The sequence below is a fragment of the Heterodontus francisci genome, chromosome 18 (assembly GCF_036365525.1).
Source record: "Heterodontus francisci isolate sHetFra1 chromosome 18, sHetFra1.hap1, whole genome shotgun sequence".
Lineage (NCBI taxonomy): Eukaryota > Metazoa > Chordata > Chondrichthyes > Heterodontiformes > Heterodontidae > Heterodontus > Heterodontus francisci.
This window is the reverse complement of record NC_090388.1, coordinates 51,590,829-51,607,218: the sequence shown is the minus strand read 5'-3', so window position 1 is coordinate 51,607,218 and position 16,390 is coordinate 51,590,829. Positions and strand designations below refer to the sequence as shown.

The window sequence follows — 16,390 nt, the reverse complement described above, 5'->3', positions numbered from 1 at the left end:
TACTGCCGAGCAAACACTTCTGCAAAGACCTCTTCACAATTTGTCCACTTCTTTCCGCAGCACCATTTGATACTGGGTCATACAGAGCTATTACTGTATGTTTGATTCCATTCTTACTCAGAAATATTTCAAATTCTTCTGACGTAAACTGTGGGCCATTATCTGGCACCAACACTTCTGGCAATCCATAAATTGCAAACCAACTTCTCAAAACCTCAATAGTTTTGGCACATAGTATTGGGCATAAACTCTACATTTATCCACTTGCTATAGCTATCGACCAAAACAAAATACTCTTTACCTTCCACTTCAAAGAAATCGAAAGGTGCTCGTTCCCATAGTTTTCTTGTATTTGACCATGGAATGAAAGGAACCATGGTCGGATCATTTCTCATTCTGAGACACACTTAACAACTTTCCACTAACTCCTCAATATCTCTATCTGCCTTTGGAGACCAAAAATAGCTGCTTGCTGCTGCTTTCATACGGACTATCCCTGTGTGCTCTTAATGAAATTCCTCTAACAATCTTTCTCTAAACCTTGGCGGAATAATGACTCTTAAACCTCATAGGAGACAGCCTTGATCTATTTCTCATCATCACACTCTTTAGACCAACCATTCATTAGATAATTGAGTACTTTACTGAGCACCACATCCTTGTAAGTTTCTGCAGAAGTTTCTCTGGCACACACTGGCATATCATTTGTGTATGTAAAGTAATTTACCAGTAATTCATGGGTTAAAAATGAATCACTCTTCATGGGAGATCTCGAAAGAACATCCGCATTTGTATGATCTACTGACTTATGACATTTAATATCATACTGATGGGCCATCAAAATCAATGCCCATCACTGAAGCCGTGTTACCGCTAGAGATGGTACTTCATTTTTTGAACCAAAAATGATTGTAAGGCCTTGGTGGTCAGTTAAGAAAGTGATCTTTCTACTGTACAGGTAGTTATGGAACTTTGTAACACAGTATATGATCGTTAATGCCTCTTTCTCAACTTGTGAGTGATTTTGCTTTGACTTTGTTAAAATACATGAAACATATGCTACAGGCTTCTACATACCATCTTCCATTATGCAAGATAACACCACACCTAACGACTACGCTGAGGCATTGCACTCTAAAACCAATACTTTCTCGGGATCATAGGGGGTCAAAACAGCATCACTACCTTCTGACACTCCACACATCACTCCCAATCCATTCCATCTTTGAGCAGTCGATACAATGGAGCGAATGTATTAGCTAAGTTGGAGATGAACTTAGAGCAATACACAATTCAGGGATGAACTTAGAATAATACACAACAATTCCTATGAATGTTCTAAGTTCTTCTTTGTTCTCTGGTCTGTTTGCTTTTAAAATTCCCTCAACCTTCTCCTGTGTTGGGTGGATACCTTCACCGTCTATTTGGTGACCAAGGTATGTTACATTTCACACCATGAAGCAACACTTGTGCTTTTTAGCTTTGATGCCATACTCTCGAAGTCAATCTAGGTCTTCATTCAACCTTACAATGTGCTCTTTCTCTGTGTTAGTGCTAATTAAAATGTCATCCAAGAAACAGCACACTCCTTTCATTCCACTCAGTACCTGATCCATGAAGCTCTGGAACACTGTGGAAGCAGTAGACATCCTAAATGGTAACCATTTCTACTGGTACAACCCTTTGTGTGCATGAATGATAAGCAATTCCTTGCTCTTGTCTGTTAATTCTAATTGCAAATATGCATTTGTCAGATCTATTTTGCTGAATACCTTTTCATTTGCTAAATTAGAAAACAAATCATCACTAGTAGGCAGTGGTATCATTTTCTATCACCTTATTTACCGTTTGTTTATAATCCCCACACATTCAAATAGACCCCACTGCTTTTGAACTACCACAATGGGTGCAGCCCACTCACTGCTCTTCACATTTTAATTGCCCCTGTTCATTCTAATCTATCCTGCTCCTAACTTACCACTTCTAACTGTGCATAAGGCCTAGCTTTGCAAAATGTTGGCTGTACATTGTCATTTATCTTGACTTTGGTCTTGTGTCTACTTTTATCATTTGGTCCTCTTTGCTCAAAAGACTACTTTTGCACTCTTAACACTTCCTCAATGTCAGACATACTCTTACTGATCCCTACCGTAAATAACCCGGCTCAGTTTAAATGTATGTTCTTAAGCCAATTTCTTCCCATCGGGAGACTTTGTTCCGTCCTACTACTACCAACGGCAAATAATAGGATGCATTATTGTAGTTCACCTTAACACTCACTTCACCTAATACTGGAATACCATTATTGAAATAACTAGTCAGCTTCACACCAGTTTTTCATCAGGGAATGGGACTTAGGGGCTTCTTGTACTCTCCTTCCAAAGTAGCAGACACTGCTGTAGCTGCTTCAACGACAAAGGTAAATTGTGACTCTCCAACTTTCATTTTTACTGCGGGCACTGGAATTATATCTTCAGCCCTTTTTCTCTCAACTTCTATATGCTGTTTTCCTTGCTCTCTTACTGAGATTGATCTTCCTGCTCAATAACATCAACTTCTGTTTCCATATCGATCATATACGCATTCGAGGACTTCCAGGAGCCTGAACTAGCTTCAGGTCTACCACAGCCTCGACCTGGTGCATTGCTGCGACCTGAAGCATTACCACGATCTGGAGCATTACTGTTTCCTTTGCTCCTACATGCTGTCTGGATAAGACTAACTTTCCCACAGGCATAGAACTTTGACTGGAAGTGGGAGCATTTGGTGGCTACCATAGCAACAATAGCATCTAAATTTCTGACTCTGAGTCTGTGAACTTGGTTGCCTGGTTCTGCTGAAATCTGGTGGACCTCTCTGCCAGCTCAGGAAAATAACTTCCCTGCAATCTCTTCCTTCAATTTTCCTGGCTGTGGCCTCATTGCAGGCCTCCTTCCATGTCAGCTTATTGTCTTTGCACAAAAGCTTGAACATGTCTCTAAAGTTGATGTCTAAGTTTGCACCATAACCACAGTGACAAGAAAGTTTCTTTAACTCGAGTATAATCTGCAAAAGGCTCATTTGGCAACTGCTCCCTTCCACGAGTACAACACCGAGTGCAATTTCATTCTTGGTTGAGCCATAATATAAGTCCAGAATCTCATTTATTTCAGATGTTACTGCCAAGTGAGAAAGGAGGTCACAGTCGCCCCTCTTGCCCTTCCTCTTATTTGACCGCAACAGGATTTATTCCATTTTGTAAGAAAAAATGCGTTACACATTCATGCACACATTCACACGAGAATTACACACACACACACAAATAGATTACAGAGTGGAAAGTAGGTTTTGTGGTTGGATTAGAGTCCAGAATAAATGAAACTTAAATACACAGTCTGTGAGGTCGGATGATTCGGTGGTCTTCTAGATGAAGTTGTATTCTTGAAGTCTTCGGCTGGTCAAAGTGCACTTTGTGGCTGGCCTGCTTGGCTCAGGTTTTTCTTGGAGGCAAACTTGTTGGTGGTTCTTTTCTCCTGGTCTCTATAGCAAACTGTAGGTCCACAGTTGCAGACGGTTTTCAAACTTGATGTTTTCTAGAGAGAAAGAGGGAGGCATACAGCCTTTCTGCTGCTGCAGTCTCAGTTACTGCTTGTCTCTTTGTTCCAGGAAACTCCCAGCTTTTTCAGAGATGGACAATCACATGACCGACTCTGTATTCTCTGGAACTTTCTAATGAGATACAAGGTTCAGAGTTGGCTCCACAGACCCCAGGATGCCAATATTTACCCTTGGAAGGGTTTGTTCTTTCAAAGTCAATGTGTCAGGATTGCCTTGACTGTTGTACTAATGAAGCAATCCTAGGTAATTCAATTACTTAGAACAAGCCATTGTTCTGGGTCCAGGCTTCTCAGACTTCTGTCTCCTGTTGGAGGCCTTGGAATGTGAAAGGGTGTTTCAGATGCAAATTGTAGTGACCATCTTGACTACCAGTTTTTTAAAAGTTAACTTTAAAATCTTAAAAGTTTAATGTAAGTTAATGAATGAATTAATATTTCTCATTTAACATCTTGTGTTTTCTTGACACAGAATAGTGCAAGGTACTGGGGTTTCATGGGTAACATTGGTTAAACACCACCTCAAAAGTACCGGTACCATCCTGGTAAGGAAAACATTCACTCTATCATGATCTTCGATTTTGTTAGCTTTAAGCCAAATGTGGAACCTTCATTCATAATTAAACCAATCCACTTTGTTAGGGTTGAATTCCCCCATTGTCCCAAAATATGCCAGCGTCATATTTTTAATATTATGTACTCACTGAGTTGTAGCTGAACATGAATTGCAAAAAAACGAAGCAAACTTTCAAATTGCTCAAACTTCATCAAAAATCGACTTTGGGAGTTTCAAAAAGTGTGTCAGAATGTTCTTCAGACTGTAATCTCTCAAATGAAGTGTAAAAAAAATCAATCCCATCCTTTCATCATCATGTTTCTGTTGTGTATTCAGAGTAAAACTAACAGGAGATCTTAACTGGAAACAGCCATGTTGGAAGCTTAGGGAAAGATAGAGTGGTCCATGTCACCAATCAGCCACCTCGAATATGGCAGTAATGGCTGACTGGCGTAGGATAAAATTTTCATGGTTGTTGCCAGGATGGTGGGAATTCACTGACATGATGCTCTGTGCAAGGTTGCATACCAATTGCACATTGAGAGTGGAATCCTTTGTGTGTAGTATAGGGTATTAAACTGGCTTATTGTATTGTAATATTTTTTGTATACTGCCTCCTGGCTGCCCTCTCTTTCGAGAGGTGTAAATGAAGTTTCCAATATGGCTGCTTCCAGTTAAGATTTCCTGTTAGTTTTACTCTGAATACACAACAGAAACATGATGATGAAAGGATGGGATTGATTTTTTTTTAACATTTCATTCGAGAGATTACAGTCTGAAGAACATTCTGACATACTTTTTGAAACTCCCAAAGTCAATGTTTGATGAAGTTTGAGCAATTTGAAAGATTGCTTCGTGTGTCTGCAATTCGTGTTCAGCTACAACTCGTTCTCGATCCTTTCACAAGTGGGAAGAGTTTCCCTCTATCTACTCTGTCCAGACCCTTCATGATTTTGAATACCTCTATCAAACGTGTGCAGTGTGTGTACAACCGCCATTCTACAACCATTGGCATTTTAAAATAAAGGTTCTCTGCCTGGGCTGCTCAGGGGGAGTACAAGCCTTGCTGGAGTGTGTCTCCAAATTTGTGGTAGTCTGTTGCGTTCTACACAACCTGGCTCTTCCGGGGGTGCATCCCTTGTCACTGGGTCTTTGGTGAGTCCCCCGGGAGGAAGAAAAATAAGAGGAGGAAGAAGGGAGGAGGCAACCAGGATGCCATTGCTCTGTGCAGGCTGTCTTTGAAGGCTAATCAGACTCTGCTTCACCTGAAAACATCCCCACATCACCGTTGCTCCACAATTCCCCACTTTCCATCCCTCTGCTACAGACCAACACACCGTGTCCTCTTGGTCAAAATCCTGCAATAAAAAACACCAAACAAAAATTTCTATAACAATTTTATCCCAACAACACTTCCAGTCTTACATACAAAACTGAACTATTCACCTTTGTGCTTTCCCTTCGTGCCTGTCTTGTGGGTGCCTTTGCCTGGCCTAGTGCTCCTATGCAATGCTATCCCAGTGGCTGCTGCATGGCTGGTGGAAGGCTGCTGAATTTCACTGTGGGAGACTGCAGGTGACCTTGCAGGATGACCTCGAGCAGTTTTGGGCCTTGAGGGCCCGGCTTCAGACTGCACCACCTTGGCATGGGTGGCAGCAGTCTGGGTTGGCTGGCTAAGTGGTATCAGCAGGGGCACTGGTGGAGTGGTAATGGTGGGAGCATGAATCCTGTCCTAACAAAGGACAGCAGGCTCATACACCATGGAGCTACTGCCACTCCCCTGGGCCGGTGTCTCAGCAATCCTAGTAACCTGCTGGAGCACAAATTGCTTGACGCTATGAGATCCTGATTTCCCCTTTGAGCGCTGGTATCCACAGCCATGATGGCAGCAGTCTGAACCTGCATGGCACCAAGCTTGCTTACATAGCAACAAACATGGATCTCATGACCTCAGTTTGAGCTTCCACTGCAGCACTCAAGACGTTGTGTGGCTTCTGCCTGTGTTGCAATGGAAGTTGAGAGATTGGCCACCAGACGCTGTATCACAGTTGGGTCTGCAAGTGCTGTCATGGAGTTGGTCATCACTTCCATGCTGGAAAGTTGGGTTCCAAGTTCCAGGCACCTGCAATGCCCTGTACCGAATTGGAGCCTACAACCTTGTCCACTGGTGTGCTGGCTTATGTGCTTTCCCACTAGCTTGTCTGCAACCACTCATAGAATGTCTACAGCACAGGAGGAGGCCATTCAGCCCATCTGGTATATGCTGGATCTGCAAGAGCAACTCACCTTGTCCCACTCCCCTACCTTTTCCCTATAGCCTTATTTTTTTTCTCTTCAGATAATTGTCAAATTCTCTTATGAAGTACTCGATTGAATCTGCCTCCACCACACTCTCAGGCAGTGCGTTCCAGATCCTAACCACTCACTGCATAACAAAATTTTTCTTCATGTCGCCTCTGTTTTTTTTTGCCAATCACCTTAAATTGATGTCCTCTGGTTCTGGATCCTTCGGCCAATTGGAAACTTTCTCCCTATCTACTCTGTCCAGACCCCGCAATATTTTGAACACCCCTATCAAATCTCCTCTTAATCTTCTCTTCTCCAAGAAGAACAGGCCCAGTTTCTCCAACCTATCCACCTAACTGAAGCTCCTCATCCCTGTAAACATTCTCATGAATCTTTTCTGCACCCTCTCTAATGCCTTAACATCTTTCCGAAAGTGTGGTGCCCAGAACTGGACACTCCAGTTGAGGCCGAACAAGTGTTTTATACAGGTTTATCATAACTTCCTTGTTCTTGTACTCTATGCCCCATTTATAAATCCCAGGATCCCGTATACTTTATTAACCACTTCCTCAACCTGTCCTGCAACCGTCAATGATTTGTGCACATATACTCCCAGGTCCCTCTGCTCCTGCACCCACTTTAGAATTGTACCCTTTAATTTATATTGCTTCTCCTCATTCTTCCTACCAAAATGAATCACTTCACACTTTTCTGCATTAAATTTCATCTGCCACTTGTCTGCCTATTCCACCAGCCTACCTATGTCCTTTTTAAAGTTTATCGCTATCCTCCTCACAGTTCACAACATTTTGAAGTTTTGCGTTATCCGCAAATTTTGAAATTGTGCCCTGCACAATTAATATATAATATTGTGCCCTGTCATTAATATATATCAAGAAAAGCAGGGGTCACCTGACACCGACCCCTGGAGAATCCCACTATATACCTTCCTCCAGTCTGAAAAATAACTACTACTCTCTGTTTCCTGTCACTCAGCCAATTTTGTATCCATGCTGTTACTATCCCTTTTACTCCATGACTCTTTGTTGACAAGCCCATTATGTGGCACTTTATCAAATGCCATTTGGAAGTCATCAACTGCATTATTCTCATCAACCCTCTCTGTCCCTCACGATAAATCTCAAGCAAGTTAGTTAAACACGATTTGCCCTTAACAAATCTGTGCTGGCTTTCCTTAATTAATCCACATTTGTCCAAGTGACTGTTAATTTTGTCTTGACTTATCGTTTCTAACAGCTTTCCCACCACCGAGGTTAAACTAATTGGCCTGCAATTGCTGGGCTTGTCCTTATACCCTTTTTTGAACAAAGGTGTAACATTTGCAGTTCTCCAGTCCTCTGGCACCACACCTGTATCTAAGGAGGATTGGAAGATAATGACCATTATGACCTGTCATTTCCATCCAAACTTCTCACATATCCTTGAATGCATCTCATCTGGTCCTGGTGACTTATCAACTTTAATGACAGCCAGCCTATCTAGTACCTCCTCTTTATCAATTTTTAGCCCATCCAGTGTCTCAACTAACTCCTCTTTCACCATGAATTGGGCAGCATCTTCTTCCTTAGTAAAGAGAGATGCAAAGTGCTCATTTAGTACCTCAGCCATGTCCCCTGACTCCATGCATAAATCCCCTTTTAGGTCCCTAATTGGCCCAACTCCTTTTACCACACTTTTGCTATGTATATGCCAAGAGAAGACTTACAGATTCCCTTTTACATTAGCTGCCAGTTTCTTCTCATACTCTCTCTCTCTTTGTTTCGCTTACTTGCTTTTTTACTTCCCCTCTGAACCTTCTATATTCAGCCTGGTTCTCAATTCAACTAACATATGTTGTCTTCCCCCTTTTTCTGATTCATCTTACTCTCTATCTGTTTCATCATCCAGGGAGCTCTGTATCTTTTTGCCCCACCTTTACTTCTCGTGGGAATGTACCTTAACTGTACCCAGACTATCTCTTACTTAAAGGCTGCCCATTGTTCAGCTACAGTTTTGCCTGCCAATCTTTGATTCCAGTTTATTTGGGCCAGATCTGTTCTCACGCCATTGAAGTTGGCCCTCCCCCAATTAATTGCTTTTGCACTGGATGGCTCCTTGTCCTTTTCCATAGCCAACATAAACATGATGATGCAATGGTCACCATCCCCTAAATGCTCCCCTACTGACACATGCTTCACTTGACCCACCTCATTCCCTAAAGCCAGATCCAGCAGTGCCTTCTTCCTCATTGGACTGGAAACATACTGATGTACAAAATTCTCTTGAACACTCTAGAAACTCTTGGCCCTCTCTGCCCTTTACACTATTACTATCCTAGTCTATATTAGGACAATTAAAGTCCCCCATTATAACTACTTTATAATTCTTGCACCTCTCTGTAATGTCCTTGCAAATCTGTTCCTCGATATCTTTCCCACTAGTTGGTGTGATGGCCTATAGAATACACCCAGCAATGTAATAGTACCTCTTTTGTTTCTTAGCTTCAACCAAATAGATTCGATCCTTGACCCCTCTCGGACATCCTCTCTCTCCAGTATTGTAATGTTCTCCTTAATCAATACTGCTACTCCTCCTCTGCTCCTTTCTTCCCTTGTGCCTGGTGACTCACCACTTTCTGCTCATGACTCTATAGTACCCTTTAACGTACACATAATGCCAGTATCTGAGCTGGTGGCAGCGAGTGTCAGATCAAGTGGTGTTGCTTCTTCATCAGACGTCTTCTCTTGCTTGCTTGCTTCAACATGAAGCTGCAGTGGCTGGCCAGGTGGCAGTTCTTTAGGTATCTGAAAGCATAAATGCAGAAGGGAACGGTTGGGGTGAGGGACTGGGGTGGGGGTGGTGGCGCTTGCGTGGAAAGGAAGAGATTCCCCTTGTCAAACCACCTGCAGTTTGTAATTCATGTCAGATAGCAACTTGAGAAGGTGCATAAGGCAGGAACATACCATCATCCTGGATATTCTGGGTGAAGCCAACTGCAAAGGTCTCAGTCACTGCTAGCCCAATAATTTGTAGTACTGTCTCCTCCAAAAGGCTCAGGCAATTAGGGTATGCCTGTCTGCAGCTGGTTCTCTGGTGCTCCCTCTTGTTATGTGCCACCTTGTCCTGCAAGAGAGAGGGAAGAATGTCAGTGTGTGTCTTCCAATATGTTTAGGTGTGAGGCTTACAGCAAAGAACAAAGAACAAAGAAAATTACAGTACAGGAACAGGCCCTTCGGCCCTCCAAGCCTGCGCCGATCCAGATCCTCTAGCTAAACATGTCGCCTATTTTCTAAGGGTCTGTATCTCTTTGCTTCCTGCCCATTCATGTATCTGTCTAGATACATCTTAAAAGACGCTATCGTGCCCGCGTCTACCACCTCCACTGGCAACGCGTTCCAGGCACCCACCACCCTCTGCGTAAAGAACTTTCCACGCATATCCCCCCTAAACATTTCCCCTCTCACTTTGAACTTGTGACCCCTCGTAATTGAATCCCCCTCTCTGGGAAAAAGTTTCTTGCTATCCACCCTGTCTATACCTCTCATGATTTTGTACACCTCAATCAGGTCCCCCCTCAACCTCCGTCTTTCTAATGAAAATAATCCTAATCTACTCAACCTCTCTTCATAGCTAGCACCCTCCATACCAGGCAACATCCTGGTGAACCTCCTCTGCACCCTCTCCAAAGCATCTACATCCTTTTGGTAATGTGGCGACCAGAACTGCACGCAGTATTCCAAATGTGGCCGAATCAAAGTCTTATACAACTGTAACATGACCTGCCAACCCTTGTACTCAATACCCCGTCCGATGAAGGAAAGCATGCCATTTGCCTTCTTGACCACTCTATTGACCTGCGTTGCCACCTTCAGGGAACAATGGACCTGAACACCCAAATCTCTCTGTACATCAATTTTCCCCAGGACTTTTCCATTTACTGTATAGTTCACTCTTGAATTGGATCTTCCAAAATGCATCACCTCGCATTTGCCCTGATTGAACTCCATCTGCCATTTCTCTGCCCAACTCTCCAATCTAGCTATATTCTGCTGTATTCTCTGACAGTCCCCTTCACTATCTGCTACTCCACCAATCTTAGTGTCGTCTGCAAACTTGCTAATCAGACCACCTATACTTTCCTCCAAATCATTTATGTATATCACAAACAACAGTGGTCCCAGCACGGATCCCTGTGGAACACCACTGGTCAAACGTCTCCATTTTGAGAAACTCCCTTCCACTGCTACTCTCTGTCTCCTGTTGCCCAGCCAGTTCTTTATCCATCTAGCTAGTACACCCTGGACCCCATGCGACTTCACTTTCTCCATCAGCCTACCATGGGGAACCTTATCAAATGCCTTACTGAAGTCCATGTATATGACATCCACAGCCCTTCCCTCATCAATCAACTTTGTCACTTCCTCAAAGAATTCTATTAAGTTGGTAAGACATGACCTTCCCTGCACAAAACCATGTTGCCTATCACTGATAAGCTCATTTTCTTCCAAATGGGAATAGATCCTATCCCTCAGTATCTTCTCCAGCAGCTTCCCTATCACTGTCGTCAGGCTCACCGGTCTATAATTATCTGGATTTTCCCTGCTACCCTTCTTAAACAAGGGGACAACATTAGCAATTCTCCAGTCCTCCAGGACCTCACCCGTGTTTAAGGATGCTGCAAAGAGATATGTTAAGGCCCCAGCTATTTCCTCTCTCGCTTCCCTCAGTAACCTGGGATAGATCCCATCCGGACCTGGGGACTTGTCCACCTTAATGCCTTTTAGAATACCCAACACTTCCTCCCTCCTTATGCCGACTTGACCTAGAGTAATCAAACATCTGTCCCTAACCTCAACATCCGTCATGTCCCTCTCCTCAGTGAATACCGATGCAAAGTACTCGTTTAGAATCTCACCCATTTTCTCTGACTCCATGCATAACTTTCCTCCTTTGTCCTTGAGTGGGCCAATCCTTTCTCTAGTTATCCTCTTGCTCCTTATATATGAATAAAAGGCTTTGGGATTTTCCTTAACCCTGTTTGCTAAAGATATTTCATGACCCCTTTTAGCCCTCTTAATTCCTCGTTTCAGATTGGTCCTACATTCCCGATATTCTTTCAAAGCTTCGTCTTTCTTCAGCCTCCTAGACCTTATGTATACTTCCTTTTTCCTCTTTGCTAGTCTCACCTGTCATCCATGGTTCCCTAATCTTGTCATTTCTATCCCTCATTTTCACAGGAACATGTCTCTCCTGCACGCTAATCAACCTCTCTTTAAAAGCCTCCCACATATCAAATGTGGATTTACCTTCAAAGAGCTGCTCCCAATCTACATTCCCCAGCTCCTGCCGAATTTTGGTAAGTGTGGGAGGGTGATGTGGAGCATATGAGCGTTAGGTTTAAGTCCTGATTCCTAGAGATTGCTGATGGGTTAGTGATGGAAGTATGATGCATTGAATGACATGTGAGGTCGGTGGTGCGGTGGGTAGGATATAGCATTTGACGATTCATTAACTGACCTTGACTAATCATCTGAGGTCATTGAACTTTCTGCGGCACTGCTGTCAGGTCTTTCTGGCCACACTCCTTGAATTGACCTCGGTCACTACTTGCACCCATATTCTTTGCAGTGTATGCCTTGAGAGCCTCCTGGCCACTGCAGAAATATGAGATCACTCCTTCTTTCCACCTCCTGGATTAAGGCCTCCAGTGCCATATGAGAGAACCTCGGAGCCCTCTCTCTGGCCTGCTGCTCCATTAACAGTCTTATTCCTTCTGAGGAACACTTTCACAGACAGTTCCACCACCTGCTGCACCTCCCCTTTAAAAGGTGTTGACTGGCTTTAAGAAGTGCAGGCTAGCTATAACTCGTGCTAGCCACGCACACACCTGGGCCCCTGCTGCGCGTGCAGTGTCTGCAGAATGTTTAGCCAATGGAAAAGGGTGAAAACTGCAATCATGGCGATGAGAAGACAGCATGAAGTTTGCGTGCTACCTACATCACCTCAAGTGAGCACAGAGTAAGCACGCATCACAGTCCCTGCACTCAAAAACTGGCTCTATCCAATTTTTAGCTCAAATGTTGCATATATTTCCATTCTTATAAAATGACTTCTCCCCCATGTAGGTGAATGCTTCTCCTTCACTGGCATCCAGCACAGCTAATGACCGAATCATGAAATACAATCTCATCAATGACACGTTGAATATTGTTGTACCTAATGGTGATATCCCAGATTGCAAGTTGAGCAAAAATCCTTCCAAAGAAGCTCTTGGAAATTACGTCATCCTGTAAGTTATTCACAAATAATAATTGAAATCTTTGGATTTTTTTTACAAAAATGTTGATGAAATCAAAATTGTCACAAAAATTTTCCTGAGAAAATACAGAAGTCATGTGTTATACCCCTTAACATATAGCTTGAAAATAAATCCAAGCCAATTGCTATTTCTTCTTTATTCTTCATCCACTATAAAAATATTGCCTCGCTTGATAGATTATGGGGAAAGCATTTACATGAAAAAGCTGTCTTGATGTTGCAAATAGTTGATGCAACATGTGATCTCCTCTTCCTAAATCATATAAAGACCCAGAACCTGTGCCAGTGCACTAGTTCATTTCCCTTGAGGTAAAATTTATTACCTCCTTCAAAACAAAAGCTTGCAACAAGGTCTAATCATGATATTATGACTTGCCAAATTTGCCTTGAGTTCATGAACAGCTGAGTACTTTAGTATTGTTCCAAACAAGATATGCAGTGGCAATAAGACTACAAAATGTAGAAATGTCCAATTAGGACTTGTACACATTAGTATCAGAGAACACTGAAACAGAGCCAACACTGAGCAGTGCTAAAGATGCTTTTAAATCCTTGCATTTTAAGAGTTCAATGATACCAACTGGCATTGAGAGAATATCAACATTTGATTGGCACTGATGGAATGTCAGCACTGACAGGAACTGAGTTTAATCTAAAACCAGAGACATATTACATCTGATCCATCGAAGGCAGAAACTTCCACTATTTATATATTACCTTTAACATAGTAAAATATACAAAGCATTTCACAGTAGAGAAAATGAATCCCAAGTAGGAGAGGAAAAAGTGACATGGTCAAAACAGGTCAGTTTTGAGGAAGCATTTGAAGGATGGGAGAGTGGTAAGCTTTAGTGAGAACATTCCAGAATTTGAGGCCAAAACAGACAAAGGTGGAAAGGAGGGAAGGGAAATGCACAGGAGGCCAGAATCAAAGGAACAAAGGACATGTGCTGACATCTAGGGCTGCTGAAGATCGTGCAGTTAGGGAGGGACAGTGACCCTGAAGAGATTTGTAAATCAGGACAAACATTTTGAATTCAATTAGTTTGGGGACAGGAAGCCAATGGAAAAGGGTGAATTTTAAACTAATTGCAGTTTATGTAGGATGGAACTTGGGAAATTGATAGGAAGTGTAATTGAGAGTTATGTGATGAAGGCATGGATGAAGGTTTCAGTAACAGTAGGCATGAGGGAAAGGTAGAGGTCGGCAATGTTATGGAGGTGGAAACAGACAGTCTTGGTATGGATAGCATGTGGAATTTGAAGCACTGCACAAGGTCAAACAGGGCACTGAGGTTGCACAAGTTAAGCTCAGCCTGATCCAGAGAAGGAGCAGAGTTCAGGGATAGGATCTGGAGATTTTGGCAGGATGGCTCCTGGTTGATCAGTATTAGGTGGTGGCTACAGAATCAAAGATAGTGGTGAGAGAGATATAGCTGGATATTTTATACTTACATATTGAATCTGATTCCATTTCTACAGACAATATTTCTAAGGAGAAATGTCTCATGGTACAAAATTCCCCTCAGAAATGGAAACTTTTGCTCAGAGTGTTTGGCAATGATTGGGATAATACTGCTAAGGCAATCCTGGTGTTAGTTGGAACTACACCAGTCAAACTACACTCCCTCATGAACAGTCAAAACAAAGTGTAAATATTAATCTGAGAGATATAGGGAGGCCTCCCAAACCATCACCCAATAAAGTAATTTGAAATGAACCCTGTTTTGAACTTTGCGTCTGCCATGTGGGGTTGACTTGCATGGGTATGGGCACCATCTTCATGGGAGTAGTCTGCTCATTCAGACATTCACAAACCCCCTCTGGGGAGAAAGATTTCACAGAAGTGGTGGCAGCGTCAAGAAACCATAAAATCCTCTGCTTGGCCAATTCATCCCCCTGCACAAGACCACCAGTGATTGGTGAGATTAATAAGAATCATGTTCCTGTCCAAGGAGAGCAGTCTAGACTCCCACAGACACAGCAGGTCCATAATCATGCTTTAGAATGTTGCCATCTACCCAGAGGTGCCTGGAAACAGGACTCTCCTATATGTTTAGTTAAAGATTGTAGCCCTACAAATTATTCAACAACACCTGAGGATCTAAAGGGAAAGATTCAAGGCATAATGCCATTTCAAAGGTTTTCCTGATTTAATTCTTTTGTCAAATTTACCTGGTTCTGATAACTCATACATAGAAGCTAATGTATTGCTCACCATTACATCATACCCAAAGCATAATGCAGATTAGAAAAGTACAAAATCACTGATGAATCCTCAGCTAAACAAATAGCTATTTTAAATTTTAAAGCCAATCTATTTAAATCAGATTGCTTGTATTTTTTTGCTTCTTTGTCAGCTGTGATGAAGAATTAGCAGTGAATGAAGGACCTGACCGTGACTTGAAAAATCGCCCGGGTCAGTCCATTGGTTCAAAAGGTGGAAGAGCAAAAGATTTTGGACGACCTATCACCACGACTTGGAAATAATATTAAAGTAGTGAAGAAACTGATGGCAGCAGCTAAACTCCAACAATGCTGTCCATTGAGGCAGCTGTCCTAACTGTGCGAAATGAGTGATGAAAATTAGTTTGCAATTTGCTTCTTGTTACTGTGACCACATTTTAGGCATGTCACATAATTCATTTTGATGCTCAGTTTGATGTTTTGGAGAAAATAGGACAAATATTGTGCAGGTGAAATTTCCCTTCGCACATATACCATTCGAACAGTTTTTTGTGCACTTTCTCCTGGGGAAGAGTGTTAAACTCCAGAAAGCTTGTTATGGAAGGATAATGCTGGAGCCTATCTTTACTCAGTTTCACATTTATTGTACAGAGTAAAAGGATTACAAACACGTAGCTCCTCACTCAAAATCCTCCACTAGGCTCAGTATGTGTCTGCTTATAAGTGCTCAAGTAAGACCGCAATTAACATCCTCCACCTGCATATAATCAAACAATTGATACAATTAACAGATAGCTCAGCACGAAGCCCAGACCCAAGCCATCAACTCCCAGATGAGAACAGAATGTGCCGGAAATACTCAGGAGGTCTGGCAGCATCTGTGGAGAGAGAAACAGAGTTAATGTTTCAGGTCTGCGACCCTTCATCAGAACTCCCAGGCCTGCTTAAATGATCCATCACAGTTTCCTCCCAGAACCGGTGTGAGTGATGTTAGAGCCATTGGGCAGGAGCAGATATTTAATGGGAGCACTTGGCCATCCTATATGACTCCTACCGTGGTTTATCTGTCAGGGTCGGTCTTGTGCAGGCTTCCCGATTTCAGCAGTTAAAATTTCATTCATTAGCACCGCAGTGCAAAGTATTCCCTTGCCTGTGCTGTCTTATGGTAAGTTACGATGGTTGGGGACAGCAGGAACATGGAGTTAGGAAGCCCCCCTACCATCTTAAACCCCCAACTCCATTGTTCCTGCCAGGCCAGGGGTGGGCATGGAGGTAAATTTAAAATCAACCTCTTCCTATGTTCCAAAGATATTTTATGTGAAAAGTATCAACTTTCTTCTCTGTAGGCTTTGTCATTATCCAGGTGTTTGTACCATGTAGCATAGCAGACAAAGAATTACTATTGTACAGTTGGATCGTTGTTGTAAAATGCAGCGAGTTATGGAAACTA

General features: G+C 42.6%; 1 protein-coding gene across 4 annotated transcripts in view; it reads left to right on the top strand.

Moving 5' to 3' along the window:
• The window catches only part of LOC137379865 (polyglutamylase complex subunit TTLL1-like), a 101,279-nt gene extending 84,889 nt beyond the window's left edge, over window positions 1–16,390 (top strand). For all 4 annotated transcript variants that reach the window (XM_068051261.1, XM_068051259.1, XM_068051257.1 and 1 more), the window contains 2 exons: window positions 12,561–12,724; window positions 15,114–16,390. In XM_068051261.1, the coding sequence (XP_067907362.1) occupies window positions 12,561–12,724; window positions 15,114–15,243 (294 nt within the window). In that variant the 3' untranslated portion in view covers window positions 15,244–16,390. The remainder of the gene's footprint in view (window positions 1–12,560; window positions 12,725–15,113) is intronic.